Below are 23,193 nucleotides of genomic sequence, written 5' to 3' on the forward strand. Positions count from 1 at the left end.
GCGGAAGCGCCTGGCCAACAGAAGAGCAGTAACCAATAGGAGAGAGTTAACAAACGCCCATAGCACGGATCCCGTTTTCTTAAATACGCTGATTGGCCCCAGGGCATGACGCCAAGAAGATCCTGTCGATTCATTGGTGAGGAGGACTGTCGATTAGTGGAAGGCGGAAACCACAGAAACAGAAACGTCCTTTAGGATGCGCCTGCGTGCTCCACCCCGCTCATTTCGGGCTGATCCGTTGCGCATGCGTCAGTCCGGTTGAACGTCCCGGCATGCCCCGGGGCGCTTCCGGCCCAGCGGATTGGAAAAGATGGCGTGGCTGGTGAGTGACGTTTGTGAAGCTGACTTTTCCTGTTGGGAGGGCTCTGAGTGCTGCAGCTCCTCCCTCTACCCTGCAGCTCTGGTCTTCCCTCCCAGGACGCGAAGACACCGAGTGGCCGTCTGCCGGGACCTCGCCCCTCTAGGGGGGCGTGGGGAGGAGGTGGCCGGCGCACCAGTCCGTCTCCCTTCGGGGCACCCGTCCGTGCATTTCCCCCTGGAGAGACCTTTGAAAGGTTCCGAGCCTCCTACCCTTGAGATTTACGCCGATGAAGCACTTGTTCACTGAGGCCTATTGCCTCAGAAGAGTACTCAGACACTCCCCTTGCCCTCAGAGAGCCCAGACAGGTGATCACAACCCACCAGAAGCATCCTGGTATTAGGTGGAGTTGGATAAGGCGCTTTGAGGGAGTGTTAGACAAGGCCGAGGAGTTCAAAGCATTCGGAAGCTTCAAGAAGGTGGTAGTGGTGGTGCCAGTACTCATCCTGTGGGGTACTTGCCTTTCGATGGTGCTCTCCTTAAGGACATAAAAGTTTACTTCTTTCTACATTTCTAGGCTCAGATGCCCTTCCTCCCCTGGTTGCAGAGACGGAGACCTGCAGCCCCTTGTGTTCACTTTCTATGGAAAGAATGAATAGGACCCTGAGAAAAGACTATTACTCTAGGCAGGAAAAATTTAGTTGGTCAAAGCACTAAGGCCGGAAAGGCCAGAGCCTGTTTGTTCCAGGACCTGGGAATGGTTCACCTGAGCTGGTTGGAGAATGTGCATAGGGTAGTGGGCAAGGAGGCTGGAAGGGCCTTGAATGTCGAGGACAGCCTTGCAAGCTTGGAGATCTTGGCTTATTTCAGAGGCAACAGGAAGTCTCCAGGGCTTTGGAAGAGACTAGTTATACAATTGGATTAGTTACATGGAAAGTCAGGAAGTCCAGATCTGCTCTGTAGGAAGACTCGGTGGAGAGATGAAGACTTTCATAACAGCCTGGTCTACTGACATGTCCTTAGATGGGTTCCTAACCAGGGACGATTTTGTCCTCAAAAGGCATTTGGTGACAATGGAGTCAATTTTGTGGTCATACCTCAGGGTTGCTCATGACATCTAGTGGATGGAGGCCAGCGGTGTGGCTGCACCGTCTCCTATAATGCACAGAACAGCATCTCCCCCCCCCCCACCCCCCAACCCACCCATCCACAATAAATCCCTGTCTGGACCAAGATGTCAGTAGTGCTGAGGTTCAGCAATCCTGTTTAGAATGTTAGTAGTGGAAATGGAGGGAGACAGATGTCAGAGACATCTCAAACAGACCAGATTCCTCTTCTTTTGTAGCAGTGTGCATTGGGCCTCCCAGGAAACCCAGACTTTACTTGTAATACTCAGTAAATCTAAACTGCAAAAACTCCAGAGGTTCCAAAAGAATGACCAAGCCCACAAAGCATATCTGAGCCACATCCTCCATCTGCCAGACCAGGGCTGCACAAAGTTCACTCTTGGAGGCATGACCCCTACCATAGGGACTTAGGTTACTTCCTAGGGTCCTGTGTTCTCCACGAGTAATGATTGCTCAGTCCTCACTGTCTGCCAGGAAGCCAGCCAAGGATGAGTACCAGGACTATGAGGCTGGAGCTAAAATAGGGAAAGCAGAGAATTGCGTGTGATGAGGTCAGCAGTGAAATGGGCACACTCCAGCCGAGGGTCCCAGGATTCCCCAGGCTGTTCCTGCACTGGCTGGTAGGGTAGTCCCTTCACAGGAGAGGCTGAGAAGAGGTGCCCAGGGGTATGTGAAGTGGGGTCAGGAGGCTGGAGGGATCCAGCTCCTGTTTTGGCTGCAGGCACCCATCTGCCACCTTAGACTGAAGAACCACAACAGATATCTATGGAGGGGGGGTGATCTGTGGCTTTGGCCTTCTTTGGGTTGTGAGAATATGGATCTTGCCTATAGGAATGGTTAGTAATCTTCGGCAAGGAAGTGTCCACTGAGAATTCATGTCAATTAGTTAAAATGTTTCAGTGAGGAAGTATAGAAACCATATGGAGAGTCCTAGTATTTCATATACAGGAGGGAAAACTGGCTTCTCAATAGACATATGAAAGGCTGAACCAAACCAGGAGGGTGTTCTATACCTGAGAGGAGATCTATAGGCTTGGAGGTATTACCTTTTATACACCTACTTCAAATTCATTCTCCAGTGGCTAGAGCAGAGATCAGGCTGTGTGAGTCAATGGGAGGTAGACAGTAAGGTATCTAACACAGTAAGTGCAGGGGACAGATACTCCACATGGGGTTGGGGGAACACAGCAAAAAGGTTGGATTAGTCAAGACTTGGAAGAGAGGCCCTGCAAATCTGGGTCACATCTTGGGGGTGTTGGAGCTGGGTGGTGCTGCCCAACTGGTGCTGGTACTTCCAAAGGTCTGGTGAGGTGATTCTGGAAGATAGAGTGTCTACCTCATTGACAGCGTTGTATCTGGCTGCTAAGGAACCTGGTATGTCAGAGAACCAGGAAATATCAAATATTTCCTGAAGGAATGAATAAATGAATGTGTTCTCCAATTCTTACCTGTCTCCTCCAGACTGTCCGGGGCAGCTGACAGGCTGGACTTGGGCTGAGTTCCTTTCTCTGCCCAGCAGACTGGAGCATGAAGCAGTTTGGAGGGTGGAGGCAGCCCCCACTTCCAACAAGGCAAGCAGTCAGCAGTTGCCCCCAACTCCCTGGCCGTGGCACCCCAGGAGTGGGAGAAGCCTGCTACAGAGGCCTCCCTGGGCACCTCCATTCCTTGTTTCCATTGACTTCCACTGGTTCCCTCATTAAGCAAATCCAGCTCTTTGAGCGGGTATCCAAAGCCCTTCCCTAACTGATCCACTCTGGGCTGTGTCTCTGTTCCCCACCATGATGTCCAGTGAAGTCAGCTGTCCCAGACACGGCACAGTGAAACCCCTCTGTTTGCCTTCACATGGGCTCTGGAAAGATGTTATTTTTTTCCCTCTGTGTACAGCAGAGTTAAGCCTGGGTCTCTGGGAACTGACCTGCCTAGCCTGTTGTGAGGGTCATGCTCAGGGACAGTGTGTGCAGGGAAATGAGCCCGGGCAAGGCTCAACTGGGGGAAACGCTGACATAGATTCTTAGGACTTGCCTTCCTTACCTTTCTTCCCCAAAATTAAAACTTTTAAAATTTCTTTTATTTTTTGGTTTTGAAGTAGAACATTCTTCTTTGTTCTTGTTTAATTCTTCAAAAAGACTGAAGCAGAGACCATGACACTTGCTTTCACCATAATTAGACAAGGTACTAACAGCTTGTATGCACAGACCAGGAAACAGGACGACATGCCCAACTTTTACCACGTTTTATCCATGGAAATTTCACAGAAGGTTAAATATCTGTTCAGAATTAATATGATTTAGATTGGATTTTAGTGCTCTTGACACGCCATTCCTTTCTCCTGCACCCCTGAGTTTTCCTTACACCTGTGATGTCCCTCTCAGTGAGTGTGCAACCCTCCCCAACCTGCTCCTCTGCATGTTCTCCACAGCCACAGGCTCTACCCTTGGATCCTTTTGGGACCCTATGGGCCTCCGCATGAGGATAAAGTTTCTAATGCAGAACATTAGCACCAAGGGGCAAGAGAGTGGAGGGAGAAACACCTTTATTTTCATTAGAAATAGTAATGCTTATAAACCTGTTGAAACCATTAAATGTAAGACCCAAGAAACCAGGAACCTGGGTGGGGGTGATCTAGAGGAGAAATCTTAGAAAGAGGAACCCAGATGTCACACTTGCTCTGAGATTAAGTCACTTAGAGTAGTGGTACCCTGTGGCTGAAGCTGTCCCTCCTGCTTTGCTGTCTTTTCTGGATGACTGGAGTACAGAGCAGTGACCTCTCTGAGGTTGATGTACCAGAGAGCAGGTGCCTAGAGGTCATTATTGGTTTAGGATACGTCGAGGCCATTCACTTCTAGATGTGCTTCCCATGAGCCCGAAAAATTTCTTCTCTGACCTGCCCCAGGAATAGTTCCCAGGCCACTAGCCACCCATTCTCTTTTCAGAACAAGTTTACCCTAGTTTCCTAGCAGGACTTTGGATCCTGTGTTCAAAGCAGATGGAAGTCCACGGTGACACAGGACTGGGGGTCACAGGCAGACCTAGAAAGAGAGCTCAGCACTCTAATGCTGATTCCTAGTCCCGCTGTGGTTCTTGAGATCCACTTGTAGGTCTCCTGCTGAGCCACAGACTGGCTGGCAGAAGGCTCCACAAGCCAATGGAAGCTCCAGGAGAGACTCAAACTAGGGAATTATCTGTTGGCTTTCCTACACCATCGCAGCATGTGTCCCTTCTTGGGTGTGAGTGTGTCTTCTGTGTGCCCCCTGATGGTGGATGAGGACGGGATTCTTGGGGAAGCTTTTCTCACTCCGAGGGCACTTGTACGGCTTCTCCCCGGTGTGTGTCTTCTGGTGGGCACGGCCGTGGGTGCCGTTGTTGAAGCTTTTCCCACAGTGCGCGTGGGGCGGGGGGGGGGGGGCTCTGCCCAGTGTGGGCTCGCCGGTGAGCGCTGAACTGGGAGCTGTTGTTAAATCTCTTCCCACAGACAGCGCACTCGTAAGGCTTCTCGCCGGTGTGGGTCCTCTGGTGGACAATGAGGCTGGAGCTCTGGTTGAAGCTTTTCCCACATTCCCCACAGCGGTAGGGTCTCTCCCCCGTGTGCATCCTTAGGTGGGCAATGAGGTTGGAGCGCTCACTGAAGCCTTTCCCACATTCACTGCACTTGTGAGGCTTCTCTCCTGTGTGGATTCTCTGTTGCTGAATGAGGTAAGAACCTTGGCTAAAGCTTTTCCCACACTGCTGGCACTTAGATGTTTTTTCCAATTTGGGGACTGGCTGGTGGTGACAGGGAGAGCCCTGAGAGTAGTCTCCCCTACTCGGGACATGCGCCCAGGCCTTCTCACCAGCACGAAGAGTCTGCTGACTCTGCCTGTCCTGGGACGGGGGTCTCCCTGCACGCTCCCCTGGAGAACGTCTATGTTGCCCTCTTGGCTCAGGCTCACCCTTCTGGCCTCTCTTGGGCTCGGGGTGCCAAAAAATTTCACTAGACTTTCTCCATAGGGCCTTCTTCACTTCTGCTTGCCCTGAATCATCCCATTTCTGATTCTCTGTTTTAGTTTTATTCTTGATCTCAAGACTGGAGGGAACAGAAAGACACGGGAGTATGGAGAAAGAACAGAACAATGAGGAAAGTTACAGTTAAAGCGCCATAAGGGAGAAATACCTAAATGGAATTCTTCACGGGATTTAGCCTTCTGCTGAGTAATAGCCTCATTTCATTTTCCAGTTGTTCTATATTCAAGCTCCAAACCCTGTGGTCATGGGGAAAAAAACTGCTAGATTCCACTTACTGTTCTATACTGTCTCTTTCTTTTCTTTTTCTTTTTTATTTTTTTAAAGATTTTATTTATTTATTTAACAGAGAGAGAAAGCAGGTGGAGCGGCAGGCAGAGGGAGAAGCAGGCTCCCCACAGAGTGGGGAGCCCTATGCACGACTCGATCCCAGGACGCCGGGATCACCAAAGGCAGACGATCAACTGACTGAGCCACCCAGGTGCCCTCTTTCTTTCTTTTTTTAGGATTTTGTTTATTTGAGAGAGAGAGAATGAGAGAGAGAGAGAGAGGGCACAAGAGGGGGGAGGGTCAGAGGGAGAAGCAGACTCCCTGCTAAGCAGGGAGCCCGATGTGGGACTCGATCCCGGGACTCCAGGATCATGACCTGAGCCGAAGGCAGTTGCTTAACCAACTGAGCCACCCAGGCGCCCTCCCTCTTTCTTTTTTTAAAAAGATCTTACTTATTTATTGGAGAAAGAGAGAAAGCAAGTGTGTGCACCAGGAAGGGATAGGGAGAAACAGGTTCCCCACTAAGCAGCGAGCTCAATCCCAGGACCCCGGGATCATGACCTGAGCCAAAGGCAGATGCTTAACCACCTAAGCCACCCACACACCCCTTAAATGGAATTCCTCACGGGATTCAGCTTTCTGCTAAGTACTAGCCTAGTTTCATTCTCCGATTGTAGTACTTTCAAGCTCCAAACCCTGTGGTCAAGGGAAAATTGCCCCTAGATTCCACCTACTGTCCTATACCATCTCTCTTTTTTAAAAATAGATTTTATTTATTTATTTGACCGCAAGAGAGTGTGCGCACAAGTAGGCAGAGCAGCAGGCAGAGGGAGAGGGAGAAGCAGGCTACCCGCTGAGCAGAGATCCTGACACGGGGCTGGATCCCAGGACCCAGGGATCACAACCTGAGCCGAAGGCAGACGCTTAACTGACTCAGCCACCCAGGCGCCCCATACTGTCTCTTTTTGGATGTTCAGACAGTGACACGTCTGAGGCCGAGAGGCCAGCACTGGGTTATCTGCCAGTCTATCTCCAGGCTTCACCTCAACTCTTGATGGCCTTGCCGCCGGCAGCTGAGTAACAACAGGCTGCCCTGAGCTTGGCTGAAATGAGAGGAAAGCGTGTTACCACGATGTGGCCAGCACACGCTCAGGCCAGGAAAGGAGGGTGGTGCTGGAGCAGGAGGGCAGGGGAGAGAGTCTGGGCTGGAGCCTGTGTCAGTCTGAGGAAGCCGAGGAAGGGAGCTGCACAGGAAAAATGCCACGTACTCCGTGAAAGAGGCTGGCGGATGCGGACCTGGGCTCTGAAGGTCAAGGGGAAAGCCTCCACACCGAGAGCCGGCCTCCCGGGCCCATGCCAGGCCGTCCATCAGGACAGTGAGCACACCAGCGGCAGAGGCAGCTCCCTCTTGATGGCTGGGCTGATGGCCACTGGGGGGATGTCCCTGTCCCTTGGCTGTCAGAGCCAAGAGCTCCATCAACTCTGTGTGGGAACAAGACTGGCGGGTCACGTCTCCTACCTTCCCGGCCAGAATCCCGGAAGTCCTGCTCATCCCCGGCTGCACCATCCGCCCGGGCCCCTTCTCCGACCTCTGTGGGCTCCCCGTTCTGCTGACTCAGCTCTCCGGGCTCTGCAGCCCTTCCTTCTTGGCCAGGAACAGCACGGCTTGCCACCGTGGGTGCAGAGGCCCAGGAGCTTGACAGGGCCTCACAGAGGACACAAGGCTCAGGCACACGGCCTGCCCTCCCCTTGTGGTACCTCGACGGCAGGCTGGTGAACTCGGTGCGACACTGCTCTGGGGTCCGCAGAAAGCCCTGCTCCCGGAGTCGTCCTGCCACCGCCCTGTAGATCTGGCTGTGCTCACGAGTTTGGAGTTTCTCATGATGTTGAGCATCCCACAGGATGGCCAGGAGCGTCTCGGTCTCCTCGTCGCCCCAGTGCACACCTGCTGCCCAGGGCCAGGGGACACATGATAAGACCACGGGGGCCTGCACACCACACGGCCGGGTTAGCAGCTCAGAAAGTTACGTGCCGGTTTGTCAGGCTCTGCCACAACTGTGTGCTGTCATCCCTGGGAAGCTACCCCACTGTGGGCTTCTTTCCTAAAACACACACGCTCGGCGTAGCGGGAAGGGCATCCTCTCTGACGGAGAAGGGGCTGTGGAATATTTACCAAAGCTGCCCCTTTGTTTCTCTTTATCCTGAATCCCACTCATTTGTCCTGAGAGCCGATTCACGGTAAGCGTGATGCTCACCTGTGTCCGCGGTGGGGGAATCCCTGAGGGAGTGCTCTAATGGTCTGATGCTCTGAACGGGCCCGCTGCCCCCCAAAGGCCTGGGCCGTTCGAGTGCCCGCTGCCCCTCAGGTCAGTTTCCACTGTGTGCGTGAGCACATGTGCGTTCGTGTCGCCCTGCTCTTCCCACAGGCCGTGTCTCCCTCGTTGCGGGCTGTCCCCCAGTGCCATGCTCTACCTGCCACACTCTGTCCCCACTGCTTTCCATATCTCGCCCCTCCCTTGTTCCCGCGTGCTGTCACACGTGCTGTCCACCCTGTCCTGAGCCCTCTGGTGTCTTGCTTTCCCTTTCTTGCAGTCTCTGTGTGTCGTGCCTGCTCTCAGACTCTTCGGCTTTATCTCCCTCCCTCCACCCAACAGTCTGCACTGCCTCTGTCTGTCTCCTCCTTTCTCGGGTCTTCTGGTCTGCATCTCTCTCTGAACAAAGGAACACAGACAGTCTGGCCCTGAGGGAATGGGCATCCTTCCGCAGAGAGTGATCTTTGTCATTCTTCTGAGTGACGCCCCTGTAGAGGGCCCTCTGTGTAGGGCCATAGAGTGTCTGTCCTTCCTGACAGAGGGATATGGCTCTGTCCTCGCACGTGACTGGTCCCTGTAACAACACCGGGGGCTGCTGCCGCCTATAAAGTAGCACTGCTCCAGCCTGGCGTGGGGCAGAGACAGGACCACTGGCACCAGATGCGGGCAAAGCAAGGCAGGGAGGTCAGGCCTCCGAGGGAAGCACCAGGGTGAGCACAGAGCCATGTGGAGACGCCAGATGGACAGACAACAATGCAAGGGACAGCCAGTGGATAGACCTCATGATCTTTCTAACATCCCTGGTAAGAAGGGGCTTGGGGGGAAGAGTGAAATGGGAACCTCGGGAGACAACAGGCATCAAGCACAGCTCACCTGGGCCCCAGCTGCCCAACACACAGTCTCCTGGTCTCGAAGACCCCTCTTCTGGGAAAGGTTCCTGGGGGCCTGCGCCATCAGCCAGGCTGAGGAGAAAACGGCCTCTGGTGGAGGGCGGCTGCCACAGAGCACGGGCTGAGTGGGGTCACAGGCCAGCCGCGCTGGTAACCTGTCACAAACGCATATTCCTGGGCCCCACCTGCACCCACTGTATCTGAAGTTCTGGGGATGTGCCTGAACACGCCCCCCAGGTGCGTCTGAGCCAGCGCCAGTGGCCTCTGGGTGGCGAGAAGCTCCTTTCAGCAGATTGCTGGCATAATAGCTGTTTATTTAAAAAAAAGACTTGCTTCATTCTAAAGTAGTTGTATGCACAGTATAGAAAAAAAATGTTTCCTGTGCACATTATAGATAAAGCTCCAGCCCCACCACCTAGAGATGACCCTAGTAGTCCTAAAAATACCACAGTAACTCAAGCCTTTCATTTTTTTCAGGCCAGCATAATATATTCTGTCCCAGAAATCCATCTGCAAGAATTCTCGTAAGGAAGGGGTTCATTTTTTTGACTGATTAATGGAACCTCAGGGGACACACACAAGTCTGATTCTGAGGAGTTTACAGCACTAGGGATCTGAACAGCCCGAAACCAGGGTGAGCAGCAGGAGCGGAACTGGGCACATGGTGAGTCCTGCCCCCCTTCACATTCAACCCCAAAGCCTCAGGAACCCCACACTAGAGAGCCGTGATGTTCCCAGGGACTAAAAAGAAGTAAATGCTAAGATTTATACTGACATACCGATTGTTTCATCTGTAGAAAACATTACAGCAAATACACCTCTTAGACAATTTTCCACTTCATCAACAGAAGTTAGCCAACATACACAGTGTGAACATGTCATATTTTCCTATAGAATTTGGATTAAATAAAGAGCTGACTTATTTTTAAGATTTTTAATTTATTTATTTGACAGAGAGAGAGAGCACAAGCGGCGGTGTAGCAGATAGAGGGAGAGGGAGAAGCAGGCTCCCTGTTGAGCAGGGAGCCTAATGTGGGGCTCAATCCCAGGACCCTGGGATCATGAACTGAGCCGAAGGCACTCGCTTAACCAACTGAGGAACCCAGGTGACACAAGAGCTGACTTAAAGGTTACAGAGCACGCATGCCTGGCTGGCTCAGTCAGAAGAGCATGGGACTCTCGATCTTGAGGTTGTCAGTTCGAGCCCCATGTCGGGTGTCGAGATTACTTAGAGAAGATTTTAAAAATAAATAAAAGTTACTGAGCACCCTATAATGGAAGCTTTCAATTAAGCATAAAAGGCAGCAGTGGCTGTGGGCCGTCTTTAAATGTATGCAGCCACAGTGTTTCACTGGAAGACCTGTATAAAGTCTGTCCCTGCAATGGATCATTCAGACATGAAAAGGAACGAAGTAGTAATACAGCCTTGAAACCTGCTCAGTGAGGGAAGGCCGGCAAGTCATGTGTTGTAGGATAGATACCCTTTCTAGAATTCACAGAAAATGCAAATCGAAAGAGAATGAGGAGTAACTTCCTAATTGGTACAGGGTTTCCTTTTTGGGGGTGAAAATGTTTTGGAACTGGGTAGAAGTGGTGATTGTACAGTACTGTGAATTTTCCCTTGGAGAGGCCGTGCCTGCTTCCTGCGTGCCCCACGGTCCTTGTCCAGCACGTCAGCCTGCTCATTCCTGTAGAGCACTTATCCCAAAGTAGCTTTCTTCCTTTGCCTGTTGTCTGTTTTGCCCATGGAGTGTAGGCTCCTGCAGGCCAGGGACCACGCCTGTCATGTTCACTGTGAAATCCCCAACCAATACGTGGCACGTGGCAGGCTCCTCAGAGCTACTTGTGTCTCTCAGAGCCACCTGCATCCCTTACGTCCCAAGCTTCTAACTGGTCCTTGGTGACCGAGGGGTGGTAGGGAGAGGCAGCTGGGCGTCCTGACACGTGCTACCAACCTGCAGTGCTCCCTGTCACCTCCACTTCTTGCTCACCTCTACTTCTTGCTCTGCCCTTCACATCCCAGACAGGTTTCAGGTAGCTCTTTTAACCCTTACATTCCTGTTAGGATCTTGGCTCTGAAATGGTGGGGGCCCCAAGGGAGAGACCGTCCCCCCAGAGAGAGGGCAAGGGGGCCTGGAGCAGGATGCCTACCAGCATGTAGGGGCTCCCGCTATTCACCTGCCCAGGGTCTAACTCCATACATGTGCTGCTGCTTGCCCTTCTGCGCTCCCTCCTAGGTGTTATTAATTATCCCAACCTCACGGATCCTTCATGAACCTCCTCAGCTTGGACCCTAATGTGTCCCCACCACACAGCTCTGCCTTCTCCACATTATGTCAACACCACTCTTCCCCCTGCTGCCCGAGGACATGTCTGCCTCCTCACTGGGGACACCAGCATCTCCCTTCCAGTCATGCAGTCTCCGCACCCAGTGAGCTGCTTCCTGTTGACCACAGAGGCGCTCAGTCTACAGTGTCCCTCTGACCCACACTCCTCCTTTACTCTGTGCCTCTCCCAGACTTGGGATTGGGATCTCAGTTGCTTTCTTCCCACAAATCTCCCACAACCAAAGCCATGTTCCTTCTCCTGTGCCTGTCACACCTCCCTTCTCCCAAAATGTACAAGATCGTTGCACTGACCAGATGTCAGACCTAGTCCCTAACTGGACAAGTGCATACTTTGTGAAACTCATCACTATCCCATACTGACCCGTTAATCCTGGCAGCAGCAGCAGCTCTAATACAACATTATTTTGTGTATAGCACATGGCATCTGCACTCAAGGAACCTTTCCACAAGAGACACTGGATTTTAATTCACCAACTCCCAATTTTCCTGATTCCCTGGGTGAGGGATAGTTGTCCTTTCCCTGGCCTTCTGTTGGGAACTATTCTGAGGTTCTACATTTGTATCAGGGACCCTAAACATTCACTGAATGTATCAGTGTCTATGTTATTGTAGCAAATGAGAAATTCTCCCCATAGACGAAGGGCAGGGGACCACCCCAAGCTAGCTCATAGTTTCTGGTGGGTGACAAAGGGCTACTGTGCATTTCTCAACTTGGCTCCTCTCCACTAGCCAGACTCTAGTGCTTCTTAGTTCTTCAAAATGAAACTCACCAGGTTCTGCATGCCTTTCCCCACCTGTTGCCCAGATGCACTCTGTACACCCTCAACCAGAGCCACAGCTTCCTGTTTCCTGGATGTTGCTCCCTCACCCAGGTCTGGATCTCCTCTGGCAACATGGTTAGAAACTGCCCCCAAACCAGCAGCTCCAGCATTTGCTCTTTTGAGTGTGTCTTAAGCCTTAGCCACTGACAACAGATTTCCCAGAGCTTGCTAAAAGCTTCGTGGGGGCAAGGTACCTCCTGGTAGGAGAACCGCCTGAAGTGCTGGCGGGAAGCTTTCGAGTCAGGGTTGGTGCCGTGAAGGACTTTCTGTCCCTGGGAGCAGTCCTTGCTTGGGGATGGGTATGCCTGGGGTTCCTTGTTGCAGCCACCATTTGCCTCATCAAACTGGCTGACTGGCAGCCACTTCTACCCTGTAGATCAGATTCCATTTTTTCTTATATCACTGGGAAGCCATTCTCCTGGACACCAGTGAAAGTCCTCCTGGAATCAGAGAAACATGAGAATATCTTAGTGGTGCAGAATCACGGCTGAAAAAGACTCGACGACTTGATAGGGAAGCTGCAGGAAATGGAAAAAGACAGCATAAAGTGATCTCATATTCCTTCCCTCTGCTTCTAGTGATGTACTTTCTGTCCTTTTCCTTTGCTCCCTCTACAATCCGAGAATCTAAAGCGCTGGAAATATCGAAACAGTTTTCTCCACAGCCAGACTGGTGTTTGCTCATGTATTCCCCAAGCTACTTTCACAGTGTAGTCTGGCTGTTCTTTCTTGTGTTCCATATTCTTGGGTCTTGTTCTCTCCCCTCCCTCCCCTCAGGAAGCCAGGAGCCACCTTCCCAATTGCCACCTTCTTGTAAGGTACCTCTGGATTAACCTCTTCATCATTTACACCTTCCTCTATCACCACCACACACACAGTGTGGATTAGAAATGACTGGCTTGCTGTATGCTTTCATTTTCCAGTATTCCTTCTTACTTCAGAATGCATCTTCTTCCTTTGTGATTGAGTCCCTCTAAACTCCAGTGGGTCTGGTGGGGCTATTCATTACAGTACCCTTCCCTCGCACCACAGGAGCAGGTATCTGACATAAACTGAGCCTGTCAGAATTCTCTGAGGTTTTACCTAAGGTGAGGTGGGAGAAGTTCCAAATTTCCTAGGAATTGCTGAATTGGGAGGATGTAAGACTGGAGCTATCTGTAATTGTGTCACTCAACATTCCACCCCTCCATCAAAGGAGTGGGCCTGTTCACACAAGTAAAAAAACACACCAAAAAAACAAACAAACAAACAAACAAAAAAAAACCTTTTAAAAAACTGGATTCAGGGGCGCCTGGGTGGCTCAGTCGTTAAGCGTCTGCCTTCGGCTCAGGTCATGATCCCAGGGTCCTGGGATGGAGCCCCGCATCGGGCTCCCTGCTCGGAGGGAAACCTGCTTCTCCCTCTCCCACTCCCCCTGCTTGTGTTCCCTCTCTCGCTGTGTCTCTCTCTGTCAAATAAATAAAATCTTAAAAACAAAACAAAACAAAAAACTGGATTCAGGTTGCTCTTCTTCCAAAGAACTTGAGCTGCCTTCACTTATAATCTCTTTACATATAATGCAGCCCAGGAGGCTAGAGATAAACGAAAGGCATTACTGGTAGCAGTCGTTTTTAACAAAAAAGGAGCATCACACGGCACAGCTCCTCAGCAGCAAGGCCCCGGCCTCGAAGATGTATGCCATGCCGCAGATTTGCACCTTATCCGGATGGCGAATAATTTAGTAAATGCTATCCTACTTTCATGCGGAATACGGAGCCTGTGCTCCTGACCGCTAACATCCCGTCCATAGTTCGTTTGAGAATGCTGCTCTCGCGTTCCACTCTGGCGAAGACCCAGGCGCTCGGCGGAAAGCAGGACGAGGGTGGGAGCCGGGCTGGTTCACGTCTCGCTCGGCAGAGATGCCCTGAGTCGTGCCGGCTCGCTGGGCGCGAGGGTCAGCAGCTGGGGCGGAAGCGGCGTGGGGAAGCACGCGCATGGTCACGGCCTGCAGGGAGTCCGGGCTGGCGGGTTCGGGGGGCCGGGGCGCGTGCGGGAGGCGCCCGCGCCTGTGCCCACCGTCCTGAAACGGCGGCGTCGGACCCAGCTTCGAGCCCCCGGCCGCGAGGAAGCAGAGCACTCAACCAATTCGCTCAGCCGCCGGTCCGGAAGTCAGCCTCTGGACACACCCCCACACCGCCCCGTACCCCCGGCGCTTGTCCACCCCCTGCGCATACTCGGGAGCAGCGCCATTGAACTACAGCTCCCGGCGCGCACTGCGAAGGCCGGTCGCCTTCCTTCGCCAGCATCGACAGATTCAGCAGCAAATAGGCGCGAGAGGCCGCCCTCTGGGAGCCAATCCCCCAGGAGAGGGGCGGGCCCGCCTGCGCCGTACTTCCTCGCGTCATTCCCCCTCAGCCAGTGGGAGTGTCCGCAACGAGCGGCCTCGGTCCCGCCCCCAGCCCTGGCTCCTGGGTTCCGGGTCCCAGGTCCCCAGAGAGGTGAGTCCGCTGCAGGTTGGCGCGGGGTCCTGGGCGGTCGGTGACGCTGCCGCCTCAGGCGTCAGCCCCCCGGGCTCGCGCGCAGCGGCGAAGTTGAGCAGCGCGCCGGAGAGCCGCCGCTTCGCCCAGCTGGAGGGCCGCCGGGGCGCTCTCCGAGGCCGGAGCGGGCGGGCCTGCCGGGTGTCGGGAGCTAGCGGCCGCCGCGCTCCGCCTGCCTTGCTGCGAGCTGGGGGCTTCCGCGCCCTCCGTGCCGCCTGCCCCGCAGCTCCCGGCGAGATGCTCGAGGTCGGCCCCGCCCGGGTGCCGGGGAGGTGGCGCAGGCCACCTGTGTGACAACTCGAACTTTTCCTGGGCTTTCCCGACCGCCAGTTGGGTCACGTTGCGCGATTCCTATGAGACCTCGTGCGTTTATCGATGAAATAAAAGCAGGATTTTCCTCCAGTTCCTTTCAGGACGTTATGACTTTGCTCCATTTCGAGACAGTTGAGGAAACTGCCAGAGGGACAGACTCTCCTCACCGTCAGGCTGTGTGTTGTTCTCGGGAGCTTGGGGCCTGTGTGTGCCCCGCCCTCCGCAACATCTTGCTGACATTTAGAGAGACTTCTGCAGAGCCATGAGCCCGAAGGCCTGAGCTGCTTCAGAGGAGAGAGATCCTGTCTCCTGAGCCCCAAAATGGCGGCTAAGATGGAGATAACTTTGAGCTCGCAGTCCCACATTCAGGCTTCCTCCAAGCCAGAGAGACACATAATAACAAAGCTGGAAGACAAACGGGGACCCGCTCTACAAAAAGACCGCCCCGATCCTGAGCTCTCCCGTCAGAGCTTTCGACGGTTTTGTTATCAAGAGGTGTCTGGACCCCAAGAGGCACTCTCCCGGCTCCAGCAGCTCTGCCGTCAGTGGCTGCAGCCCGAGCTGCATACCAAGGAACAGATTTTGGAGCTGCTAGTGCTGGAGCAGTTCCTGAACATCCTGCCTCTGGAGATCCAGGCTCGGGTCAGGCATCGATGTCCAATGAGCAGCAAGGAGATTGTGACCCTGGTGGAAGATTTTCAAAGAGCAGCCAAGAGACCAAAGCAGTGGGTAAGGAGGCCCCTCTCTCGTGGTCGCCTTTTTTCATCTGGATAGTATCTGGTCTCTGGATCCCTCCCTAGTTACTCAGAGTCCAGAAATGGACCTGATGGCTTCAAATGTTTCTTCTGGCCTCTATTTGGGAACCCCCCCTGGGAGATGTAATAGGTTTTTAGAAAACCAGCACTCCAGTGAGAAAGATGAGGATCAAGTGCAAGGATCCTTGCATTTTTGCCCACACATCCCACACCCATTCCTCCTGAAGTTTTCCTACAATCAGGATTCTTAGCAGGCAGGATCATCTTGTTGTGTAGGAATTTGATTTGGGGGGAACTTCATGGTGGACCTTGTTTCGGTGACGTGTCTTCCCTTCGGATCAGGAAGTTGCAGCTCACTTACTTGGCCAGTATTTCTTCCAACCCCACCCCCCAATTCAGACCGCATTCAGGGCCTGGGCAGGAAGCAAGTAACCATGTGCTTTGAGGAATGGAGGCAGTCAGGGAACAGGGTAGGCAGTCCTCTCCTAGCCCTACTACTACTGGGATCTCCTTATCAGGGAAGCTTTGGGCAGAACAATTTATTAGGTATGGGTGTTTTTTAATGGTCTCATCATATGCTTCTTGATCCAACGGGGCCTGTTTCCAATAGAATCTGCTGGATGGGTGACATAGGGTGGACATAGGGTGAGACATCGGATGTCTGGATGGACATAGGGTGAGAATCTGCTAGGCTAGTGTCATGACTGACCCTGTTACCTGTGCCTTCTCTCTGATGAGTTTGAGGCCCTGAGAAAGACCCGTTTACAGTTACCCACTCAGGAAGTCCTGGCCGATTTGAAGTAGCCTCCATGGATTGGGATTAGTCCCCCTAGTCATTCTGCATGTCCTTCCCTTTGCTACCTTTGAGAGTTTTCATAGTCTCAAAGTTGGCCTCCAGGCTGTTGTTGGTAATTCCCAGGGTAAAGGGATCATTACAAAGCAGTAAGAGGTCAAGCTGCCCCCAGTTAGTCCTCGAGCTGCACTCTAATGCATGGGGCTTGTTCCTAGGTGGCCGTTTGTATGCAGGGGCAGAAGGTGCTCTTGGAGAAGACTGGATCTCAGCTTGGAGAACAGGAACTGCCAGACTTTCAACTGCAAACTCCTAGGAGGTATCCCAGGGAGAGCTCTCTGGAGGAGCCATCCCAGGCTGGATCTCAAGATCAGCTGAGCTCTCATTGGGAAAAATCCCCGCTCCTTCAGGAGCCAAGCCCCAAATTGGCTGGCACAGGTAAACACTCTGTGCCTCTTCTCTCCCTCTCCTAAGTTCTTTACCTCCATCAGAACATCTTGTGGTTCTGAAACACCATAGACTGCATGTTGGGCTTTTTAATGTTTTATGTAACAGTAGATCTTTATTCCCTAACAGATTTCATTGATTAGAATAGCAGTGAGAGTGTATATCAAAAGTACGGTTTTATCATTTCCTGTTAATGACTCTGACAATCTGTTAATGACTCAGTGACAATACATAACAGGATTACCTCCTCTGTCCCCTTCAGAGCTTCTTGTAGTGAAGACAGATCACATATGACCACTGATGAACTTGCATCCAAACTGGCTGAGTTTCATCGCTTAAAATGGTCCCATGTTGAGAAGGGGCCTAAAGAATGTTATACTCATTAGAGGAAAAGTCCTGCTCCGTATTATTTTCTGCATCTTCCTCCTCTTGTGACATTGTCTGTGCTTTAAACCCTGTGTCCATTTCCCTGTCTGTGGTACAATGCCAGTCATTGCTGGCCCTGCTGTACTCAGTCCTGTGATCTCTAAGACTGAATAACAGAGACACTTTGGCCAGTCTTAGTGATGTGAGTAGAGGGGATGGTCAGCAGGTTAGAGAATGTTACCAGAAGGCTGGAATGCCTTGATTTCCTTAAGGTTTGCTACATTCAGTGAAACACTTCAGTTTGGTTATTCTCGGAATTTAGGAATGGAGAAGACCTGGGGCATCCAGCGGAAAAGCACTGTGACCCTGGCTGAGGTCCTGCCCCATATCCTATGGGCTTTGTGGTCCTGAGCATGCACACTCCCTTTTCCTGGCTCATCGTAGGCAGCTCAGTGTGCGTGCAGTCTCCATCTCCTTTTATTTGATCCCCAAAGGTAGGTTCTCATGTTCCTCACTCCTAAGATCCAGTAATGCCTTCCTTCAGAATTGCACTGCCCAGTAAGTTGCCAGTGTCCACATATGGTTATTTAAATTTTATTTATGGAGATATAATTCACATACTGTAAGATTCACCCCTTTGAAGTACACATTTCAGTGGTGTTTAGTACATTCACACACTTGTGTGACCATCCCCATTCGTCTAATTCTTAAAAATGTTCATGACCTCAAAAAGAAACCCAGACCTCTTGGCAGTTACTCTCCGGTGCCCCCTCTCTGGCCCCTGGCAACAACCATTTACTTTGTCTCTGGATTTGCCTATTGTGGATATTTCAGAATCATATATGTTGTGCTCTTTTTTGACTGGCTTTCACTGAGAAGGTGTTCAAGGTTTAACCATGTTGTCACATGTGTCACTCCTTCGTCCTTTTTACGGCTGATATGTCATTATATGGACATTTTGTTTATTCATCAGTTGATGGTCATTTGGGGTGTTTCCACTTTTTGGCTATTATGAATAGTGCTTCTATGAACATTTGTGTACAAGTTTTTGTGTGGATCTATGTTTTCATTTCTCTTGGCCATATACCTAGGAATGGAATTGCTGAGTCAGACATTAGCTCTTTGTTTAACCTTTTGAGGAAACGCCAGACTGTTTTCCAAAGTGGCTGCGCCATTTTACATTTCTATCAGCAATCCCTGTGAGGTCTCTAATTTCTCCACATCCTTGTCAACACTTGTTGTTGGTGTTTTGGTTATAGTAATCGCATTAGGTGTGAAGTGGTATCTCATAGATGTTTTATTTCCCTGATGGTGGATAATGTTGAGCATCTTTTCTTGTATTTATTGGTCAGTTGTATGTCTTCTTTGGAAAAATATCTATTCAAATCCTTTGCCCATCTCTAAATTGGGTTAGTCTTTTGTTGTAAGAGTTCTTTATATATCCTGGATACTCTACCCCTACATATAATTTGCAAGTATTTTCTCCCACCCTGGGTTGTCTTTCACTTCCTTGATAGTATCCTTTGAAGCACAAATGTTTCTAATTTTGGTCAAGTCCAATTTATCTATTTTTCTGTTAGTTTGCTTGTGTTTTGGTGACATATCTAAAATACCATTGCCTAATCCAAAATCACAAAGATTTACACCTATGTTTTGTTCAAAGAGACATTGGCTTAGGTCTTCTATTTAGGTCTTTGATCCATTTAGAGTTACTTTTTGTATGTGTTGTGAGCAAGGGTCCAACCTCACTTTTGCATGTGGAAATCCAGTTGTCCCAGCACCCTTTATTGAAAAGACTATTCTTTCCCCCATTTAATTGCCTTGACAACCTTGTTGAAAAGCAGTTGACCATAATTGTATAGGCTACTTATTTAAATCTGAATTAAAATGAAATAAAATTAGATAAAATTTAAAATTCAGTTTTCTCCATCACATTAGCCACATTTCAAGGACTCAGTAGCCCTATGTGGCTAGTGGCTGCCATATTGAATAGTATGTGCACATGCTCACGTACACACATACTTCCCACCTGGCAGGAATCCTGTGGGATAACACAGCTCTAGATCCTCCAACTTGCCCACAAACATTCCGGCTTGGTTCCATCCTGATCCTTAATCCTCATGGTCAGAAATTGCAGAGTTTCTGAAATTAGGATACATGTCTAGCCCATATTGCAGTTTGTAACCCTAATGCTGTCACGTTTATGAAGAGAAGAAAGAACATGCCACATTTGCTGGATTTCCCATTATTTGAAGAGACAGTGGTGATCAATCAGTGTCCATGTGAGTGAGTAGATTTGCAGTGTTGAAAGTTCAACTCTCTCCTTTCTTTTCATTTGTTAATTGACACTCAGGTCTGATAGGTTTGCTTTTCCATATTTCTTCTTTCCCTGACCTTTCACTAAAGGTAGGAAGGAGAGATGGCGTTGGAGAACCTGGTTCCTAATATTGATATAACTTATAATCACCCCAGGAGCCTGTTAGCCATGTAGATTTCCAGGACCCCACCGCCCAGAGATTCTGACTCAGCAGCCATGGGGATGCAGGGGCAGTCTGCTTGTCTAACAGGTGGCCCAGATGAGTCGAATGCAAGTTGCCAGTGGAGGACCACACTTTGAGAGTATTTCTTAGCTCTTTGGCTGAGCTGCTTTCTTCAAAGCCCAGAAAATGAAACATATTCTTTCTGATTATAGAGGCCCCCAGAATGAAAAGTGACAACAAGGAAAATCCACAGCCAGAGGGGGCTAAAGGAGGAAAGCCATGTGCAATGTCCCCTGGCAGATCCAAAGGGAATGGTCTGCAGAGTCCTGAGCCGAGAGGGGCGAATATGAATGAACCCCGGTTGTCACGGAGGCAGGTCAGCCCCCCGAATGCTCAGAAGCCATTTGCTCACTACCAGAGACATTGCAGGGAACTGGAATACATCAGCAGCCCCCTGAAAAGCCACCCACTGAGAGAGCTGAAGAAAAGCAAAGGAAGCAAAAGGAGCCTGAGCAGTCGTTTGCAGCGTCTTGGTCACCAGCCAACCCGCTCAGCAAAGAAGCCTTACAAATGTGATGACTGTGGGAAAAGCTTCACGTGGAATTCAGAGCTGAAAAGACACAAGCGTGTACACACAGGGGAGAGGCCCTACACATGCGGAGAATGTGGGAACTGCTTTGGGCGCCAGTCAACTCTGAAACTGCACCAGAGGATCCACACCGGGGAGAAGCCGTACCAGTGCAGCCAGTGTGGGAAAAGCTTTCGCCAGAGCTCAAACCTCCACCAGCACCACAGACTCCACCATGGGGACTGAAAGCAGGCTTTGTTCTCTCTGTTCAGAAGGAAGGCATCTGTGTTTCTCCTTCCCCTTACTTGCATGTAAATCACAGACTGTCTGTGTGACTTACAAGGAAAGGAAGAAGTCCCTGAGGAATGCTGGTGCACGTTTGGCTGCTCAGGAGTCCCAGAAGACACCAAGGGGGTTGTGACCCTGTCGGTGACAGAGTGAAGAGATGGCAGGTCTGGGTGTTGGGTCAGAGAGAACCAGGGTCTCTGCTGGAGAGCAGGGAGTAACTGCTAAGACAATCTGGCCAATCCTGCAGGTTCCCCTGCCCCTTTATTTATTCTCTAAACATGTCCAAGCGTAAATTACATATATACTTAATGTACTTGCTATCATACCAGACAATCTTTATCACACACACACACACACACACACACACTTCTTTAATAAATTCAGTGACCCACCAGAATTTCAAGGCAGAAGTTCATTGGAATATAAATCCCCTAATATTCTTACTGTAATTCCTGGCTGTTCATAACAAAGGACACATGAAGTGAGAGTCTGAACATGTTTGTATGAGGAGAGGCTTTCCAAGTAAATAGTGCTTTTACACACACACACACACACAGATTGAGGGATCTATTTATATGAAAGCATCTTTGATTTAGGAAGAAATCTCCACAGCTGCTGCAGCCCCCCCCCAGGCAACAGGGGAAAGCTACAACAGGAAAGAAGCACGTAGTGTGTGTAGACAGCTAAGGACATGCCAAAGGGACCCTTACTACTCTCCTTCCTCACTTAGGCCGGCAGCCTTAAGAATAACAAAATGATTGGGGTGATGAGTGTTATAAAAGTAGATTATTTCAGTACATTTACTTAAACTCATTGAAATAGGTTAATTTTATGATATATAAATTATATCAATGAATTTTCTTAAAAAACACAAAATATATTTGTATAAAATGTGAAAGTCCTGGAACGAGGCTGGAGAGTTGATTGAATTCCATCCTTTCATTCTCTCAAAGTAAAAATCCAAACCCAGTCAGTAGAGTGTTCAGTCACCCAGAGCAAGCCCGTGGACCTGAGTTCAGAGAGGACCTCCAGGAGATGGGTGCACAGCCTCCAGCAGGAAACGGGTAGGTGGCATTCTTGCTAAGGCATCAATATCCTCCAGTCACTGCCAGTCACCTCCAGGCTGTGTCCTGTGCTGCATCCTCACCTCCCAGGGCTCTGCACTCGCTGCTCCCTTTGATTTTACAACCTGCCACCCCCCACTGCTTCCTCCCTGTCCCGTCTCACAGGAGCATCCTACTCAGCAAAACCCTCTCTGACCGGTTCCAGGCCAACTTTATCGTGTCACTCCGTGCTGTACTCCACACACCAGTGGTGCTCAATCTGGGAGCAGATTTGCTCCTCCGCCCCCCGCCCCAGCGAGACATTTGGCCATGTCTGGAAATGCTGTTGCTCGTTATGACTTGGGGGGAGGGAGGGTAGCTCCTGGCCTCTTGTGGGTAGAGACCAGGGATGCAGCTAAATGTCCTCCAGTGCACAGGACAGCCCCATAGCAGAGTCACGTGGTCCAAAGTGTCAGTAGTGCCAGAGTTGGGCAACTATACCGTACATGGTAAAAGCTCTTTAAGGACAAGAATCTTATTTTTCCATCATTTTAGCTTTTAGACTAAGCCCATGCCCAGCCAAGGGAAATAGGTGTTCAGTCAGGGCCTGGTCCTGCCTGAACCAGAGATCCTGGTGACAGTGTGTTGAATGCAGTTGACAAAGCCTCTTGTCTTTTGGGCAGAGAGAGACTTTAGACTATGTCGCAGTCCGCTTCCCAGCAACCATGTTAGATGTTCGAGGAGCTTGTCTTTATTACTACGCCTGCACCTTACCTCGCCCCTGTCTGGCACCTCTCACTGGTCAGGGCCTCTTGATTCCTCATTTGCTCCCACCTCGTGCATCCTTTTCCAGGACAGTTTTGCTGTCACAAGACCCTCCTAATCATGGTTACGTCTGTCCGCTTCCTGTTGGGCTATAACATGATCACAAACTAGTGGCTTCAAACAACACAAACTTAATCTCTTAGAGTTCCAAGGTCAGAAGTCCAAAACCGGTTTCGCAGAACCAAAATCAAGGTGTCTGAGAGGAGAATCTGTTTCCTTGCCTTTCTCAGCTTCTAGTGGCCGCTTCTTCCATCTTCAAAGTGCATGCTTCCATCCTCTTGTCACCACATCACCTTGTCCTCTGACTCTGACCCTCTGGCCCCGTATAATAAAGAGCCATCATTATATTGGGCCCACCCAGATAATCCAAGATAATCCCCCATCTCAAGATTCTTAATCACATCTGCACAATCCCTTTTGCCATATAAGGTAACATTCACGGATTCCAGGGATGAGGATGTGGACATACTTGGGGGCCCAGATTCAACCAAGCACACCTGTCTGTTGAATCAATTTGGTTAGTCAAAGATCTCTCCTAAAAGCAAATGAACATAGATTTCCACTTTTCTTATTTATAAGAGTTGGGATAGGAACTCGTCCTTAAATGAAAGCTTTGTTTGGTGTATGTTGAAGAACCTGTATGTGTTTTCTCTCTTCTGAACAAAATAACTGCTGAATCTTAAAGTTTTGGGGTATCTGTTCAACTGTGGTCCTTGAATAAATATGACAAAATTACCAA

At 50.5% G+C, this 23,193-nt stretch overlaps 2 protein-coding genes across 6 annotated transcripts; one reads left to right on the plus strand and one right to left on the minus strand.

The window, feature by feature from the left end:
- Positions 1–255: 255 nt before the first annotated feature.
- ZNF174 (zinc finger protein 174) lies at positions 256–23,193 on the plus strand. Of its 5 annotated transcripts, none has more exons than XM_064592453.1 (6): positions 256–322; positions 5,774–5,905; positions 9,374–9,560; positions 14,984–15,621; positions 16,656–16,875; positions 19,943–23,193. In XM_064592453.1, exons 4-6 carry the CDS (start codon positions 15,214–15,216, stop codon positions 20,542–20,544), a joined length of 1,230 nt encoding a protein of 409 aa, XP_064448523.1. In that variant the 5' UTR covers positions 256–322; positions 5,774–5,905; positions 9,374–9,560; positions 14,984–15,213; the 3' UTR covers positions 20,545–23,193. The 5 variants fall into 5 exon arrangements, 4 of the variants coding, with proteins under 4 accessions (XP_064448523.1, XP_064448521.1, XP_064448522.1 ...); XM_064592451.1 differs by lacking the exon at positions 256–322 and adding an exon at positions 4,985–5,118; XM_064592452.1 differs by lacking the exon at positions 256–322 and adding an exon at positions 4,995–5,118 and having other exon boundaries at positions 5,469–5,905.
- ZSCAN32 (zinc finger and SCAN domain containing 32) lies at positions 4,620–13,745 on the minus strand. The gene is given in 4 exon segments (XM_064590310.1): positions 4,620–4,805; positions 4,807–5,543; positions 7,214–7,642; positions 13,703–13,745. Coding segments are annotated over 4 exon segments (1,395 nt in total).

The sequence above is a fragment of the Mirounga angustirostris genome, unplaced genomic scaffold (assembly GCF_029215605.1).
Source record: "Mirounga angustirostris isolate CCGP_5_RB_7025 unplaced genomic scaffold, mMirAng1.0.hap1 SCAF_5, whole genome shotgun sequence".
NCBI lineage: Eukaryota > Metazoa > Chordata > Mammalia > Carnivora > Phocidae > Mirounga > Mirounga angustirostris.

Bases quoted from the DNA above. Each gene is read 5' to 3' on its own strand.
- ZNF174 (XM_064592453.1), top strand. From the start codon at position 15,214: ATGGCGGCTAAGATGGAGATAACTTTGAGCTCGCAGTCCCACATTCAG. The intron at 15,622-16,655 runs GTAAGGAGGCCC...GCTTGTTCCTAG, and splicing joins CCAAGAGACCAAAGCAGTGG to GTGGCCGTTTGTATGCAGGG. The intron at 16,876-19,942 runs GTAAACACTCTG...TTCTGATTATAG, and splicing joins CCCCAAATTGGCTGGCACAG to AGGCCCCCAGAATGAAAAGT.